The sequence below is a fragment of the Ambystoma mexicanum genome, chromosome 6p, assembly GCF_040938575.1.
Source record: "Ambystoma mexicanum isolate Mex_15411 chromosome 6p, UKY_AmexF1_1, whole genome shotgun sequence".
Lineage (NCBI taxonomy): Eukaryota > Metazoa > Chordata > Amphibia > Caudata > Ambystomatidae > Ambystoma > Ambystoma mexicanum.
Genome location: NC_090935.1, coordinates 1,278,281,674 through 1,278,301,131, shown reverse-complemented (window position 1 = coordinate 1,278,301,131; position 19,458 = coordinate 1,278,281,674). Strand labels below are relative to the sequence as shown.

Here is a 19,458-nt window from a genome sequence, read left to right as displayed (position 1 = left end):
CAGCAGTGACTTCCATATCTGTCGATCTTGGAACCTCCCATCTGGATAAAACACACACACAATTGTGTCCATCAAGTAGCTTTATACCTGCACTCATGACTCGGTGTATGAATGCATCCACAACCAACGCCTACCCTCTTTCTACTGCTGAGCCATGTGCAGCAAGACTGCCAAAATGTCAGAGTTGAGCTCTATAATATCAGTTTACAGTAAATTAAACCTGCAAACATTGAAGCGCCCACATAACTATTAACATGCTACTACTGACCAAGTCACTGAATACATATGAATGTGATCTTGATTGACTCATTAACATACAACCCAAAACATATTCCGGTTTGATTCTGTAGTAAACAGCCCTTGTTGTACCTTAGAACTCTGCCACTTCTCAGACCAAGTGGAATTAATGATACTATGGAAAATATTTTCTTTTCTTTTAAAGTTGATTATTTGTGTCCCTGCATCATGCCATATTTTACATGGCAGTGTACATGTTACACTTGCTCGGAAGAGCATAAGTAAACTACTCCATACATATTGATATATGTATAGCGCTGTAATAAATCAGTGATTTGGCCTCAGCATTTTTATTTTTGAGGAACTAAAGAATTGGATTTAGAAGATAATTTATTTACATTTCAAAGGGGACATTTTCCTCGTACAAATTTGAGCATACATGCTTAAATCTGTCTTATCATTGTACATCAAATCAGGCCAAGGTATGCCACATCAACTTGATATCTTTACACACACAAACAAAAGGAAAATGCAAAGCAGAATTAATCTGTCCATTTTTTCAATGATCAAAGCTATTCCTAATCAGCTGCTGCCTTGTCTTTTGTACTTAGGGAGGTCAATACTTGGGCAGGGGTTCAATTGGTTACCAAGTTTGCATTTTAAGATTTGTATTCTTTGCACAAAAGAAGAACTCTTTCTGTTCCAGAATGTATTCCACTGCTATAAGACTGTGGTTGCCCCATTGAATTGTGGTTTGATTTCAATACCAGTTTGCAAGTATATGCCAGTCAGGGATCCTTCTCATCCATGGCACAGTGTACACTTAAGAAATCCATGGAGGATCACCATGCGCACAGTCATGATCTTTACGGATCCTGATGGTGGCGGGAATAATGGTGAATAATTGGCCTCATTATTCAGTGGTTATGGCCTGATTTCAACTATTAACCATTAGCACTGAGTTGGAATCCATCCCTTTTCAAACGGAAAACCTATCTTCTTGGATCTCTTTAGGCTGCTGTCTGCTGGACCCTATTTTCTTGACTGCCAAATCCTCCAATTACATTTTCTTCCCTTTGTTATGGCAGACCATTGAACAACACTGCTACTTTTGTCTGCAATTTCTAGAAGAACATGAGCACATTCAAACCTTGCGCGGGTTTCAGGTGATAGAGATCAGTAGCAGCAGCAGCAGTAGCAGCAGCATTGCACTCTGACATTACACATCTGAATCCATTGGGGGGAGATGGTGTTTCTTAGGCTTCATGCTGTGTTTGTTAAAGGAATGTGTTTGAGGATTAGGTTCCAACACATGGCTACGGAATGGGTGCACTGTACATCTTTCACCACCGTGCGTGGGTACTCATCACTCTCCAGAAATTGATTCTAGCTTTCTCTAACACTTTCAGGTTGGTCTGTGTGTCTTTGGTTCATGAAGGGATAGTAAAGTCAGCAAGACCATAAACTGACAAAACCTTGCACAATACATTAAGCAAAACAATGTCTTTAGTGCACTATTTTTAACAACTGCCTTTGGGCACCCACTGGCTTGTGTTCCCATAGGCCTGCACTTATTATTGGCAGGTGATCACTCTGTACCATGCAATCTCTGCCAGGAACTTACTGTTGCACACAACTGACTCCTTGGCACTTCCCTCTGTGGAAATCCTAGCACTTACCCCATTCCCGTGTCTTCTCTCTGCACTTGCACGTTCGGAATGCTCACAAGGGCTATTAGGACCGACCCCTTCCCTGTTCATCAGCTTATTCTATTTGCCTTTGTTCCCATGTTCCCTCCCCTTTGCCCTGTGGGCACTTTAAAACACAGTGGCCCTAATTACGACCCTGGCGGTAAGGGGTTTACGCCGGCGTAAACATCGCCGACCCTTACCGCCTGAGTACGAGTTCCCTTAGCGCCATGGCGGATTTAACACCTGCTTTTAGCAGGTGTTAAAATCCATGGCGCTAAGGGACCTTGTTGTTAATTATGCCACCGTAATTTACGGTGGCGTAATTAAAGCCTTCCCCACTCCCATTATGCCCTATGGGGCAAAAATGGGAATGGGGAAGGGTAAATGGGGATTGGGGACTTACCGCCCCGCCAAGGTCGGAATGGGGCGGTAAGTCCGCCAACCACCATGGCGGAGTTGGCAACTTAGCGCCATGGACCATGGTGCTAATAGCGCCATGGTCCTCCGCCAAGGTCGTAATGAGGGCCAGTTTCTTGATGTATAAATGCCTTACAAATGCACAAGAAATAAACGTAAGCTTCATAAGTGTATCAACTTCAAAAGTGAATGATCACAATTATGACATATACAATTCAAAATGTCCTTATAATGTAGAGGAGGACATTCACTCGCTCAAATGGTATCATCATCAGAAGGACAATCAACCTTCTTGTCCGGATGAAAGCCAACCACTACGAAGTAATCGGCCAGACGGGCCATGGTTTTCAGGGTGGGCTGCAGCTACCAGGAATCAACATGCTTCATTTACAGGCGGCAATAGGTGCATATTTGCTCAAGCTCTAGTAGCCTTTTCAAATGCCTCTATGGTATGCAACCTTGTAAACTCTAGGAGTGCACGAAATGGTCCTTGATTCTAACTATGTTTAATTCAACCAGTCCGACTCTAGTGGATCGAAGTTCGAAGTATGCATATTATTCCAGGGTAAAGCCCAGCTCTGGACTAGAGACACTTTTCCCGTGATTATGGTCACTTGCTGTGGAATGTATGCAAGCTCCAGATATGTGGATGCTTATTCAGACAAGCTGTCCACAGGTATGGACATGCATTTCTATGCTATTAGTATGTTCCTATACTACACATTGAATTAGCAGGCTGGCTTGTTCACACAATCTTAGTCAATACAACCTTTTCCAAAGAACCTTATTTTACCAGAATTTCACTTTTAAGTTCCTACCATGTGTGTCATTTAAATGTTAACTGCCAGCCTGTTCTATGCTATCTTCATAACCTCACTTAAGTCCACCATCGCAGTGTGGTGTGCATCTGCAGCAAGAACATATTCTGGTAGAGTGCCTTGCACATTTGCCTTTCCCAATTCTTGGTCATCGCTTAAGCCTCCAGATAATATCCATTCTGCACATTGGAGTTATTACTTTCTTTAAACTTTGATATGAACATGTGTTCATGTGTTCTATGGTTATGAACGTCCATTTGTTGCCTTCAGTCCAAGCAGGTTCCAAACACAAATCTTGTTAACCAATCACATTCAAAGATCAAGTTCTTGTGACCAACAGAACATTGGCACGGCCCAGAATAACCTCTGCAAAGATGTACATCCTTCTGTGAGTTTTCCAAACTGGCAAATAAGTGTGCCATAATAGCTTTCAGTGCCTCAACCAGAGGAAATTGAATTAAATAATATGATGTCATTTGTGCATGATTTACCTTATCTTCCCAAATGGAGTTTCATGCAATTGGACTCTTCCCCTTGCCGTTGGGCGATCTCAAAGAGATGGGCTGTAGCGATGAAGAGCAGCCATAGAAGTAATGATCAAATCACACACCGGTAATCTTCATTACTGTGGTCCAGCTGTTCATTAGCACAGTCAACACTTCCCTCCTTCTACCTCCCTTCCGTGGCAATGTGGGCCTGGTTCACTTCGGTACCCCTTAGCAAAATGTTGACTGGAATGAGTGACAGAGGTTGGCTGACTTATTGACCACATGGTACAAAAGGGAGAGGTCCTTATTGGATGGCAGGCCCATTTCCTGTCTCTGAGAATGCCTTCTCTCTTGCTGAAGGAGAGCAATGCTAAAGTGATGTTTTTAAAAACTGGTCTACCGCGAATGAAGATTATCGGTATGTAATTTAGTCATCCATGCCCACCCACCCTCTTTGTATTTCCACTCTTTTAAGTCTTCAAATATCAATTTCTCTCATTTTCCTGACCCTATTTACCTTTTCTGTACTCCGGATTTCCCTGTGTTTCCTTTGATCTTTTGTTTATGCAGTATTATGATTCTGTTCCTCTCCTCTCCAAAGCATGGTTGCCTAGACCTCAGTAGTGTGTTTGCCTGCATGCCCACAATCCAGTACTTGTACTGGCTTAGCATATTTCCTGTTCCTGTGATTGTCTGCATATACTTCTCCATGTCTATTTTGGTAGTAGTGTGAGGTCTTGAGGCTGCATCCACTTTGAGTCTGAAAGCAAACCAAATTGCACTTTCAGTGTATTGTAGGTGGCGTGTTTCAGGGTTTGTGATGTGACAATGTGGTTCGGCACATTTATGCACATCAACTGGAAGTACGCAGCATTGAAGTTGGCTCTGGTACACAACTCAAGCATGCTGTAGACCCTCCAGTGCTTCCTCGGGTATATATGTATGCATATATACCCACATGCATATATGCATACATGTATTTTGATAAATGTTCGTAGTGCTGCATGGTATATGTGTAGTGTACAGTATTTAGTCACTTGTGGAGCCCTGGTTCTGTAGGTTTGACTTCCATTTTGTTTAAAGATACTGTATTAAGACATATATTTAGCGTGGCTCTCTGTATGTGATTTCAACACGTGCTCTCTTAGAAGAATGTGTTTGTCCTGTGCATGTGCTAGCTGTTTGTGCACATGTATTCTGTTTCTCGTGTTGTACAGCTTTTTGCATGTGTTATCTCTTTTTATTCTAGTTCGCCGTGTGGCGCCTCGGTTCTCTATCCCACCGACAAATCATGAGATAATGCCGGGTGGCAGCGTGAACATCACCTGCGTGGCAGTGGGGTCTCCGATGCCGTATGTGAAATGGATGCTAGGCCTAGAAGACTTGACTCCAGAAGATGACATGCCAATTGGAAGGAATGTGCTGGAGCTCACTGATGTCAGGCAATCAGCAAATTACACGTGTGTTGCTATGTCGACTCTTGGCGTGATTGAAGCCATAGCGCAAATAAACGTGAAAGGTATGTATACCGCGGCACATGTTTCGATGCTATGGTTTTTATTGAATGTTGCTGTCAATACCCTATCCCCAGGACTTCCGAGTGTCCCATGAATATCATTGGATCGCAACAAATAAACTCTACGCAGCCTCTGACGCGTTAAGCAGAAACTGAAAATAGTGTTTTTTTTTTACAAAGTCCCTCTAGTATGATTCCTTGTGATTTCCCCTGAACGGCTATCTGGGGCTACAACCAAAAGCCCCAGGGCTATAGCCTCCTCAACTCTCCATGTCAGACACTAGACTACCTCAAAAATCCTGAATGTGCTTTTATGGCTATCGCCGAAATAAAGTATTCATCATTATGTTGACCTCAAAATTTGTTCGAGATTGCTAACCATGACAATTTCTGTAGCAATATACCATTGCCACTTTGGTTGAGCCATGTACTGTACAAGTAGGCTTTGTAATGATTTGCCTAGTTAGCATGAATGGCTGAATTTTACAGAAATAATTATATCTAGTGCATTATTTAACATTTGCTTACCACTGTTCTTGTCCGGTCCATTCTAATGTGGCTCCTCCCACTGAGTGATTAATTGGTTGACATATTTATACAGCATGTCAAACCTGCCCTTAAATAGCAGGTTCGAATTGGCCGTTGGGTAATGCAGGTTACACGTTCCAAAGATTTGCTCTCAGATGAGAAGGCAATCTTTGCAGTGAGAAGGGCATGTTGAACTTCAGTACAATAGCCCCAAAATGTGGACTGCTTAAATGACTACTATGAACATTCTTGAGTGCACCATGATCGACATTAATTAAATACATTCATGTTCATCCACTGATTCATCACAAGGACATGGCATGGTCATGCCCACTAGCGATCTTCACCCTCGTGGTCAATAGTTGTCTTGTCCATTAGCAACTGAACTCTTATTTATTGTATGTTCTTTATTTTTTTGTATTTGTGTTACATTCGGTTACTCTAGAAGCTACTTGCAGGAAGTGCCATGGCCAGGTCCTTCTCTTTATCTAATTGAATTGCTGCCTAAGCAACTATCTCCTTGTGATCTTTTGCCATATACATTCAAGCCTATAGTGTGTTCTATACAGGCACCAATGATGCACAGATGTGTTTCCATATTGCAATATGCCCACTGTGTACTCTTTCAGAACTATCAGTGAAGTTGGGCCATGAGTCGGGCTATGGGTGAATCAGGCAGGAATTAGTTGATATATCTTGGTTGCACTTGAATTTCCTCAAGGTCTCCTTCTATTATGGGAATATTTAATACAATGCTCGTTTTTTTGAAATTTGGAATTACATTTCTACTGGTTCCTTTTTTTATTTCTTTCAGATATCATGCATTATAATTCGGATTATAAAAGTGTAATTTGCATTGGCATTTGTTATAACTGTCCAATGAGACACATTGATTAGTTCTTGGTGAAACATATGAAAACATAGAATTTGTCATTTTAGGAATTGAGCACTTTGTTTCATTATTAGACATTAGCCAGGGGTGCAGATCATCTGTGAGCATCCATTAGACCAGAAAACAAAATAAACTCCCTCTAGCGAGTTCCACGGAGCGGTGCAGTTAGTGTGAATTGTGCAGAGCAGTGAGAGCTACCCTGGGAAAAGGCTACTCTTTGACATCCACAAATGCAGGCTCAGTTACGTTCAAGCAGGGCAGTGTGTGCTGGCACTCCTGACCTTTGGCACTTGCAGTACATTTCACGCCACTTCAGGCCTGATAGATCTCCTTCTGAATGCCCATCAAAGTTTCACCCGTTGCCTGGTTACCATGCTTGCTGGCATGCAACCAACCCCACCTCTGTTGGATTCCCAGAAAAAAGCAACATCTTTCAGAGTGTGTAATAATTTCAAGCAATTGCCAAAAAGTAAACTTTACCTCTCTATTAATGAAGATATGGTTAAATAGCAATACGTTTGACCTAATTCCCCATGTAGAGAATTTGCTTTGGTTTTTATCAACACTCGGTTCATTGAGGCATGACCTGCTCTCTTATACACTTTACTTTGCACCTTTCACCAAATTGGTGTGCCCATGGTAACTAACTTGCCTGCATAATACTGAATCGGAAGCTGCAGGTAAGGTCCAACGGATGAATATGTAATTGGCTAGTGCCTTACTTTTGTTTCTCATGGAGTCTGTCAAAGAGGAGAAGGATAAGAGTGATCGATTGATTGTTCTGGGGCTGTGTCAACGGTGATAGGAAGATCAAAGCTCTTTGAAACACTTCACTTGTGTATAAACGCTTTACAAATAAACAATTACAAGTGGGAGGCATCCATCACCAGTATCAACTTCATCTTCAGGGGGATCCCGATGCAGTGTGGCCAAACGCTAGATGCTATATGAACACGGGGTGTTGTGATATCAGTGTTTGCGGTCCAGTTGACTGAGAAAAAAAGCAGCGCTACTGCTTAGAGGGAAGAGTCATACAAGCACCAGACTGTTCGACATCGACCTAGTCTGCCTACAAAGGATGCCAGTGGCAGCAACAGAGAGCTATCTATTTCGGGGGTCCTAACCAAATACTGAAAGGACCCAAAAGAGGCTATCATACTACTCACGCAGCAGCGCGAGTGGCAGGGACAGCATGAATGGTCCCCGAGAGACCATTACATCCACATTGTAGGTCTTCCCCTTTTTATGGCGTGCAGTTCTCACTGAGCTCAGCAAATCTGTCAAGACTGTCGCCAGCTTCTGTTCATCAGACAAATGACAAGAAAGAAGCCTTTCCTACCTCTGCCATCACAGTCACAGTGGAGTTAAATTTGCATTGAGCTGTTCCTGCTGAACTACCTGAATCACAGGCAAAGGCTGTAGATGCTGTACACTGCACTCTAATGTATTTGTCCCCAAATGCTGTGAAGGCCACCATTTATTTTTGCATGGCTAAACTGCCTTAGCAGATGATGGCAAGTAGTGGCAAGTAGCCTGGCTCAGGTGCTCCTGACAAAGATAATTCCTGTTCTAATGTCTGGAATTCAGCTACATATACTTGACCAACGTTTTATGAACTGAAATTCTGTACTGCATCTGAATGGCTGTATTGCTTCCTGCCAACCCCCCAGGCTGCAGCAATCTCTGGTTGCCTTTTGAGTCATCCCTAAACTACCCCTTTCCTTTACATGGAATCAATTCATGCTATTAAAGCCCTACTTGTGTCTACCAGCGAATTTGGCTAGGGCACAGGGACAGATGAATTTGTGAGCTCTGACAGACTGCTTGAGCTCTACTCATTGATGACCAACAAACAAAGAAAGCCTTTCAGCAGCTGTCGATTGCTCTTTCTCTGTTGACATGTTAGTAGTGTCCCTCGGTGACTTAGAGGATTCCATAACGTGTACCCATCAAGCTAAGAACTTTAAATTGCTTGAAATGCAGCCTTCACTTTAATCCTGGATATACGTCTGGCTAAAATGCATCCTCAAGGGGGATCTCAGGAAGGAAAATGTCGAGCTCTTAATGGTATCCCGGTTAGTGGCACTGGGAACTGTGCATGCAGTCTAGCAAATGAATGATTTAGAACTTCGTGTGGAGGAGCTGGAAACTAAATGCTGGTAACCTCTACATGGTTGAGACACCAGAAAATATGGAGTGGGCCAGTCAGCCATTATAACTGGTTTTTGCTGAATTATTGAAAGTTTTATCTTGACCCAAGGTAGCTCGTTCAACGAAGGATAGACATTCAACACAGCATCGTGTTCCCAGCCCCTGGGAAGGAAACAGAAGAAGCCTCAATCAAATTTTTGTCGATTGTTTGACATATCACATACAAGTGATTCTCTTAAGTGTTTCACAGAATAAGAGTTCTGTTACTGCTTGAGGCTTTTACTTTCTGTTACCTGATCGAATTCCTGATACAGCCATACCCTTCCTAGACTCCAGAGTTTAAGGGGTGAAAACCTGTTCCAAAATCATTTTGTTTAAATATCGGGATAAGAATCGATTTGCATAGTTTTCAAACGGCTGTTGCTCTTGCAAATAAATTAATTTTAAGAGCAAATGTCATTAGGGTTTTGAATGGAGGGTTCTTCCTTTTAGGATAAGAGACCCTTTGGGTGTATGAGGCTTGTGTGCACAGGATGTGCCACTGAACGTGCCCATGGGCAAGAGGTTTACATCCACCTGCATTTGCTCCGGCACCTGGGAACCTCATTGTCCTCTGTGATGGGGGTGTTGCGTGGTGGGATTCTGGGATTTAGATAGAAGTGATTTAGTGAATAACCAGTAGTGCTAAACAAAGTATTTCAAGTGAAAACGTTACCATCCAAATGGGGAGTAGTGTGATGACCCTCAAGCTTTACAGACTTTTACAGACTTTCCCTAGATTGTTATCTAAATGTTTGAGGTCTACCAAGGGTAACACGTTAGTGATCTGAAAGGGAGGACAGGCTGCCTCCATCCACGGCAGGACCCTATAACATATCCCACAGCATTCCTATTCTTCCGTGTGCTGCAGTGAGTCAAGGTCATTGGGAACAGGGGGTGGGGGGGTTGGGGATTTAATGTGGGCAAAGGTATGTTTTGTAGAGGTGGAGGGATTTGCTTGCAAATATTTGAGGGTCAACAACAATTTGGAGTGAACAAATTCATGACATGCTGTTCATTCTGTAGCCTAGGATTGGTATTTATGACTTTAAGATCTATAATCAATCTTAAAATCTATCATGGGACGTGAAAGGGATCAATGCTGGATTCAAGCAGAACACAGTCCTAAGTCAGATTAAGAAAAATATGGTCTACTTGCAGAATATGAGTTTATGTTATAAAGACATTTGGTTGTTTTAAGACTTGAGGACAAGAGATAATATTTCAATATTTCGAAGTACTCCACAATGGAGGAGGCCGTTTGTTTATAATTCCTCTATTAAAGCTATGAGGTTTAAATCGAAAACAAAAGCAGATGGTTTTTAGCTGCTTTGAATTTTGCTAGTTGGCATTGTACCTTGGCCTGTATGAAATTAATATAGCTAATACCTCATTTTATAATTATGTGGAGTTCAAAATGGCTGACTGGCCAGTGTCATGCCCACTTTGTGGCAATTATAACTGCACCTCAGATATTTTAGTGGATTGCACGTGACCAGTCAGGCTAACCTTAAACTTCAAAATAGAGCTTCTCTCAACAGCCTGTCTAGTTGCCACCCATTGTTGGCATGTGCACTGTACAAAGTAAGACTCAATTGACGTTTTCCTGGTCCATTGGTTTGCAATCAAGAATCAAAAATTAACCAAGGCTTTACAGCTGTTGATCTGCTCCCATTTTCGAACTTCCATTATGAGGATGGAATCATTTTTGTACATTCAACACTAAAGTCAATCAGTCACAATACTTTATTCTCGGTTGAACGCCATAGAAGTGAATAAAGGCAACCATTGACATACACAACACATTAGCAAAGTTAAAAACAATTTAAACTAAAAACTCTATCAGCAAGCCAATTAAAATTCATAAGCACAAGATCAAATACAATATTTGTACCAAGAACTTTTTGGCTTCTTATGGCCAGGCAGGTAGGTCATATAGATACATATCAGCCAGTAGCTGGTCCATAAGAAACATGAAGCACATGTATATTACACATATAAACACCTGAAATTAAAACTGCACTATTGTTGTCATATTATTTAAAGAGACCCCATTACATGGGTCATAATACACAAAGCAGACAGAAAAGAACCATGTTACCATTGAAGAAGAGCAGCCAGTTAATCCAGTAGTTGTGTTGATCCATTCCTAGACCTCGTTTATGCCATTCCTTTCAGCCATGATCTATGTACACGTTTTGCAACATTATTGAACCTTCTGAAAAAGATCATAGCCTCATTAGTGGTGGTGATTCTAAGCACTAAACACCTTGGTCTCAAATATATCCTCCTTAAGTGGATACATACTGGGCAGGCTAGGGAGACATGTTCTTCTGTTTTGATTCTGTTTATACATGAAGGGCACTTGTTGGATACATTGGTGTCCCACTTGTTGATTCTATGAGCAACTGGCAAAATGCTAAACCTCAGTTTAATATACAGAGAACATAGGAATCTCGGTTTCATGACATCATTATATGGGTCATTGCCCGGAATGAGTTTGTTCTCCCAATAAATACTCAATGATGCTGAGCTGGATATCATTCCAAGCAAATCTCGGTGTCATTGTTGGCGGAAATCAGCCTTAACTATGTCTTTTGCAACGCTAAAGATGTTATCAGTATTTGGTCATAGGTTGGCATGTCCTATTTCATATAAAATGTTCTTGACATGCACGCACCATGGCAGAGACAGCCCAGACAACTGCTCAAGAACATCCTTAGCTGCCTCTATATACTTGCAAAGTTTTTGTCTACTCCGTAGTCTAAATCCAGTATAATACTGGCTGGAATATGACTCAGATAGGTCAACCCCGTTTCCTCATGTATCAATAGCATAGATGTACATATTGGTAACTCTAGGTTCTTCTTTAAGAATCCCTTCCTAGTCACACAGAGATAGAGCACGTAGGTAATGTTGGAATGATGAAGTCATGTTATCGGACAATAGAAAAGAAGTTTATTTATTTATTTATATGAATTTATAAAGCGCACAGCAGTCCTGAGGCATCGTGGCGCTGTTACAGAATATCCACACAACAGCATTAGGGAACACGAGTCATGAAAAACAGTGTTGACAAGGTACATGAACCACAATGTGGAGGTGTTCCAAGGTTACAAGGGAACATCATAGAGCAGGCAATGGAAAAAAGAAAAAAAAAAAACATCAGGTGTGTCTAGTTAAAGAGCATGGTTTTGAGTGCCTTTCTAAATGCAATGCGCGAGGTTTCGTTTCTTAGGCTGAGAGGGAGGGCGTTCCAGGCTTTAGGGGCTAGCACTTCGAAATTCATTGTTCAATCTGTGCATTCATTTTGTATAGATGTCCCAACACCTACTAAATAGTTTCAATTTTTTCTGCCATTCCTTAAGGTTGGCATTGCTCTGTGGTCACTGCGCTAATAGCTGAAGGTTTGTTATACACTTATTATATATTCAATCATATATTTCGTGTATCAATTTTCATGAAGTGGTACCCAGATGCTATTATGAAAAGAGCCTACCATGGGGAAACTTATCACTGCAGGTATCTGCAAGTCACATGACTAACATGTAAATGTGCATACATTTATTACACTAGTTTCAGCAAAACATGTTGTTTTCAAAATACACATCTATACATGTGTGTTTCACCTTCCGCATAGGAAAAACCACCCTTACTGCAAATGATTTATGGTGTGACTCCTATATGTTAGAATCTGATGCATTCGATGTTAACAGTACAGGAGCACTGCATCATCAAGCTATACAATACTGTTGATCCCAATGCAATTATTCAACATATCAATTTTTTACTTTAAATTTGATTGATTCACGGCATATTCTTCATTTACTGCATAATGGACTCTGCATGTTTCTGTTCATTGGCATACTAAATAGTGAACATTCATCAGGAGTGCAATAATAGCTAAGCATGAGATGTTAACAGGAAAAATCGAGTCCTTAGATGTACAGGTGAGGGTTTTGAAAGTGAAAAACATATACAAATGTTTTTTTCAAAACATCTTTATCTCTTTGTATTTTTTAATGACAGCGTAAACCTCTTGAAGAGACCTTACCATGAGTACATTATCTCATGCCAATTTCTTCCCATTTCATCTGTGGGTTCCCACCTGTACAAGTCCCAAAGGACTAAGACCCGCTCTAATGTGGCAGTTCTTAAAGAAGTTGGTTCTTGTATCGGGCGTAGTGAGACGTTCTAATTACTTGTGGTGGAAACCACCATTTTGTTTTCATTTCCTGAACGCACCAGACTCCAATTAATCCTTAGTCCTGCAAAAACAGAATGACTGATATCCCATCGTCCTGTAAAATATAAGCAAGACATCTTGCCATCTTTGTTCGCTCACAGCTCTCCTACACTCAGCGGTTAGTTCACCCAGAAAATCAAGTGAACCCTATTATGCAACCACTTAATAATTCAAGTAATTATTTACCGCCCTCACGGGCTACAAAGTCCGTCTCAGAAGCCTTCTCCATTAGCCCTTTTCCCAATCAGCTGAATTAATTGATTGCACTTCACTGAGGTAGACTCAGTCAAACTATCACAGAATCCATCCCTGCCTTTCTTCCCATTTCTTACCTTCACACAATCGTTCATGTTTTGTTTAACTTTGCTGTTCCTTCCCCCGTCTCTACTCTGATGCTGTTTTCCATTCCTCTGCAGACTAAGGAGCAACACGCCAACTTCCGGACAACTTCCCACACTCTTAGTCCCCTATGTGGTGATGGGCACAGTACAAACAACGGTTAACATTAGTATAATCTAACATAGGCATGATTCAATCTAAATTCGATCAAGCAGAGATCTTAAAATCAGACCAAATGTTCTCTTGTTCAAAAAGTCCTTTTCTGAGATTAAGTATGCTTTGCGTTCACTGCCTTGGGTCTTCTCTGATGGCAGCGGGCATGTGTTGGTGTATTTGACAATGTATCCGAATCTCAATGTGCAATAGCTGTCAATCAACTCATTACAAGCATAATGACGTGTTCTCTTTAATACCTAATCAAGCAAAATATTCTACAAAAACCTGAAGCCCCAGAAAATGTTAAGTAAAATGTACACATTTAAGCCGTGAAATGTCAACAGCAAATTCAGGAGTCAAGCTGCAAATTAACAGAAGCCACTTGTTTGTAACTCATGTGTGCTAGGCGTGACAAGCATATACATATTATTATGTATAACCTATAACTGAAAGTATTCACTGAGCCAGTGCAAGCTCTTTTTGGCCCCAGCTGAATGGCCATTGTGACTCCCCTTTCTATGCAATGAGGCCAGATCTTTTAACTTGATAGTGAAAATGGAAGACACTTCCCCTGCTAATTGCTCCTGAGGCTATGCTTTGCATTGACTAATTGCAGCTGCAGCCCTGACTATTGACAGAGAGGGAAGACATGCATGAGTTATGTTATGTTGTAGAATGTATAGAGCGCACAAACGTCCGAATGCACCCTGGTGCAAAAAAAAAGTGAACAGAAAACCTAACAACCGATTTTAGAACACAAATGTCTTTAGCAAACGACAAAAAGCGAGGTGTTCACTGGTCTTCCACAACGGCAGAGGAAGGGCATTCCATGCCTTGGCGGCAGCAACTGCAAAGGCAGGTCCACCAATGCGCATCAGTCTGAAATGGGGAACTACAACAAGAATTGCGGATTGGGAGCAGAGGCATCGAGTTGGAGTATAATGAGGGAATTTGTCCTGGATGTATTCAGGTCCCATTCCGTTAAAGGCACGGTGCACCATACACAAGGACTTAAACAAAATCTGCTTTTCCACCGAGAGCCACTGAAGCTGCCTCAACAATGGAGTCATGTGGGTGCCAAAAGGGGGCCGTAAGATGGCTCTAGCAGCAGCATTCTGCAACAGTGGAAGGTGGTTAACCAGATAGCGAGGCTGAGCTAGATACGAGTTGCAGTAGTCGAAGCCACTCATAACAAGCACGGCAACCACCGGGGCCTGGCATTGTTCAGGCACAAATGGAAGGACTTTCCTGAGTATACGAAGTTTAAAGTGGCCACTCTTATATACAGCCGTGACTTGACAGTCGGTAGTAAGAGAGGAAGAGATAGTAACACCCAGATTCTTCACTGATGGAACAGGAACCGGAAGAGGGCCAAGGGTGGCGGGCCAGCAGTCATTGGTCCAGTAAAGAAGAGGTGAGGTAGTACCCACCACCTTCACCTCGGTCTTACTGCCATTAAGTTTCAACCAATTGGATGTCATCCATTCCCCTACCTCCTGAAGACAACACCTAAAGCGACTGGCCGTATCAGCCTGCTTTAATTCAAGATGGACCAGGATTTGTCGGCGTAGGAGTAATAGCGTTGAATACTTATTGGTAACAACAAAGAAAAGACTGGGTAATACATGTCGGGATAGATCTGTTTATTTAGTTATTTATTATTTACATTTTTCAGCCTAAGTGGGCCTTGTCACACCTAACAATCAGAAGCATAATTTGGAGGTAGGGAACATTCTAGAAGATTGCAGGTATCCTGTAGGACCAGTGCAACAGGCACAACAACACTCCTGCAAGCAAGATGCATAGTACCATTCAGAGGAGAGGGGGCAGCACAATTCTATTTACAGAGATACAGAGTACTGCTAGAGGAGATGATAAAGTAATTGATTAGTGGACATCCGAGGAGAATTTAAATTCAGTGTCTGAACAGTAAGCTGTGAGTACTTCCTGAATGCTGTTTGCTGCTGATAAATAGTTCTGTTTTTTTTTTCTTGGAAAAGCCACTCTGTGTGCTTTCGCAGCCGTCGATCGAAAGCTTTGGGTCTGGGCTGGATAATCACAGCACAGATATCAGCATTTGAAATGCATAGAAAGTTGTGTGGAATGTACAGGGGACTGCACTTGATAAATCCTGCCTTTTGATTGCCAGATCTTGTCTTATTATTGGAATCAGAAAGAGTCGCTGTCGTACAGTAAATGCATTTCTCTAACTGCAGTTTCATTGCACCATGCTTGGAGCGGATTATGACAGATTGCATACATTTCGAGTGACATATTTATGGGGAAACTACGGCAAACTATGTGATAAGTGTACTCATATATTGCAGGGACCAAAAAGAAAGTTGGGAAATTACTTTTTTTGTGAAGAATTTTCACAAACAACAGGTAGCTAGTGAAGTGATTCCTTTCTCATCACCATCGTCATTTTAATTTCCTGACCTTTCTATCAAGTGCCAACTAAAGTTAACCCGGGATATTCCTATTATTAAATCATATTTGTACATTGTTGACACACTAATACAAGTACGCATGCCTGGTCTGTTCAATCTTTGTTTTTGCTGGCAGGCAGGGGTCAAGTCCTAAAAATTCAAGTGGGGGGACTCATCAACAAACGCAATAAAACGTGACATCGCCAGAAATTAGCATATCAAGGTGAAATATGTATATTTTATTAAATTGGCTTTGCATAACCACCCAAATTGCACAGGACGAATGGCATTTGCGTTTCATAAAATCAACACAAGCACAAATCCAAGAGAGAATATTTTCTTCTAATAGTGTTTTTGAAAACGTTAAAAGGTGTGCAAGAACCAATGCAATTGTTTTCCCTGCAACATGCAGTACCGAAATGGGACATTTCACCTTTAGTTGTTTGTTATTTTTCATCAGGTTATATAGTGCAGTGGTGAAGTGCTCGGCCTGCAAGCCTGACGGCAATAGGACATTCAGTGTGTACCATTTTAGCTGGGGTAGACTGAGACCACCCCCTGAAAAAAGCTGGTGGACCCCGTCCACCCGCATGTATCCTCGACTTGAACCCCGCTGGCAGGGTTTCCAGTTGGTTGACTATATATGTCTGTTTTTATGAACACTACTGCATCTGAACGCTTTCATTGTTGTTTCCCCAACTTTTAAATGTTAACTTTTCAAAGAAAAGGTTTAGTGCGTTTTAATTAACTGATGGCTGTTCAGTTTTACTGGTGGGATTGTGGATTGATCTCTTCTCTGCTATAATGCTGTTTATTTTCCATTCAGGTGTATTGTGTTTAGTCACTGTCTGACAGTCCGGAAATCCCTCCAGAATGAGCTGTGCAAAGGATTAATAGTTGATTCTGCTGACAGAGTTTGTGCCACTCGGTTATCTGTTCACTAAATAAGGTCATAATAACACAATTGGTACACAAACATTATAAATGCCGGAATTGGCACAGCAAAAGCCGATGATCAAAGTGCCCAAATTCTCTCAACACAATCTCGAATAAGGGTTTAGCCAGAATGCAATCTAGATTTTCTCCAAATATTCTGTTCATGTTTTCACATTAAAATCGGTGTAATGGTGAGTCCTATGGCCGAGGGAAGTGATGTGGAATAGTGCAAAGTATACAATACCAGGCCCACCCTGTTTGAACTAACTTTGAGCAACCTTGGTGGATTTCTCTCATGTTCTTCTTATTTTCTCACTTCAGTGTACGCGCTCATTCTAATATTGAGCCTTACTGGTCCAGTTAATTGTTTTACTACATCTGGTAGTATGTGCATTTTGTTGGCTAAAATGTGCTAACTTTATCATCCAGTAATTGCTATGCCTTCGTTAAATGTACAAGCCTAACAACATTCCTGATATCAGATGCCTATTTTAACATAAATATGTTTTATCACATCCTACATCCATACTGGGGCTACATCATTTAACGGGATGCAGCATCTTAATAACAGGGAAGCCTAATGCTGTTGCACAGTTGATAACCTTTTTTGTTTTTGTTTCACTGTTTCAAGCCTTACCCAAACCTCCAGGAACTCCCATGGTGACGGAGAGCACAGCGACCAGCATAACATTGACTTGGGACTCTGGAAACCCTGAGCCAGTGTCCTACTACATCATTCTACACAAGCCGAAGAATTCCGAGGAACTGTATAAAGAAATTGATGGGGTGGCAACGACACGCTACAGTGTTGCAGGCCTAAGTCCTTATTCCGAGTATGAGTTCAAGGTAGTTGCCGTGAACAACATTGGACGAGGCCCACCGAGTGAACCTGTGATGACGAGGACTTCAGAGCAGGCCCCTTCCAGTGCTCCGCGGAATGTGCAAGCACGCATGCTGAGCCCATCCACCATTTTAGTTCAGTGGGATGAACCCGAAGAGCCAAATGGGCAGATTCAAGGTTATAGAGTGTATTACACAATGGATTCCACCCAACATGCAAACAGCTGGACAAAACATAACGTAGTCGACAGCCACATCACAACTATTTCGAACCTGGTGCCGCAGAAAACATATTTTGTCAAGGTGTTGGCATTCACATCTGTTGGGGATGGTCCCCTCTCTAATGATATTCAGGTCATCACTCAGACAGGAGGTAAGTTTGCATATTTGTTTTCAAATATTTGATGTTGGAAGTAATCTTCATTTTACAGCACAACTGGTGCAGTATGTGAAAGCGGATTTAGGAGTATCATTTAAAGTTATAAACTCCATTGACATGTTATGCTTCACAACTAATTCGACCTTCTGAAGAAACACTTGCTTTTCTTTTGAGTTAGTTCACCATTTCTGATCAAAATTGGGTTAGTGTCAAAAGATGCAGCTGTAATTTGACTTGTTGGCATACCACCCTTGGCCCACACTTCTAGTTATACTCTCTGCATAGCATATATGCAGCATTTCAATCAATTGAGCAATTTGAAAGAGTTATAATGCTTTTAAGGCTCCTGTCTGCTAGCCAGAACTTGTGGAAAAACAGAGAAATTCATTAAAAAAATTAAACATATGTCACTTGAGATAGCCATCTGTGATTAGCACTGCACTTGCATTGCATATGCATACTATAAATAGATGTGTTTCATGTGCCTGTTTCCATTCTGTCGCTTCTATGGCTGTTCTTGCTTTATACATAATTTAATAGGTGTAAATACCATCTGTTACCATCGTATTATATGATACTTCCGCTGTATGTAAAGAGGTCAGTCCTGTAGAAATACAGGACAATGGGGTAGCATAGGTTGACCTCATATTTCTTTACATTTATAGTGTTTTTTACGTAGTGCGAACTGAGATGCGAATCAATGGAGCGTGGTAAAGTTAATTTGAGGTTAACTCCTCTAAGGTCATCATTAATGTTTACCTGAATGGCACCGTCTTGGTCCAAGGCCCTCAGGCCAACCTTCTCCTCTTTGATAGACGCTTCCCGTGCCTCATCAATTTCCTTTCTCCTCTTGCTGTCCGTTCTCTCCCTTCTGCAGCTTCTATGCCTCCCCCTCTGCCTCCTCCTTGGCTATGGTGCCCTCTCCTCCTTTCTCTTCTTCTACCCCTCTGGCTCCTTCTACACCTCTGCAGGGCATACCTCTGATTTGTACCCCACCCCGAAAGTCTTTCAAGGTTGGCAACCTTCTCCATATTGCCATTCTCAACTCTCACTCAGCTGTCAAACACTCCTCTGACATCTGCCACTTCCTGGAAGAACTTTCATCTCGATGTCCTCGGTCTCACTGAGGTATGGTTCATGGCTAGATCTGTCACGGCTTTGACACTCTCCTCCCTGAAGGCTACAAGATCCTCTCCGCACCCAGATCCAACCTCCTCCCCCCTGGCCTCGACCACTCAACTCCTCCTTCTTGGAGTCTTTAACATCCACATGGATGCTTCCTGTCCCTCCTCTGGACTAGTTTGTGACCTCTGCGACTCTCTCTCTCTTTCTATTCTCCCCTCTAGCCCGACTCCC

At 41.8% G+C, this 19,458-nt stretch overlaps 1 protein-coding gene across 22 annotated transcripts in view; it reads left to right on the top strand.

The window, feature by feature from the left end:
- PTPRD (protein tyrosine phosphatase receptor type D) overlaps positions 1-19,458 on the top strand; it is a 4,803,934-nt gene that overhangs the window by 4,286,453 nt on the left and 498,023 nt on the right. For all 22 annotated transcript variants that reach the window (XM_069625937.1, XM_069625939.1, XM_069625938.1 and 19 more), the window contains 2 exons: positions 4,901-5,170; positions 17,515-18,096. In XM_069625937.1, the coding sequence (XP_069482038.1) occupies positions 4,901-5,170; positions 17,515-18,096 (852 nt within the window). The remainder of the gene's footprint in view (positions 1-4,900; positions 5,171-17,514; positions 18,097-19,458) is intronic.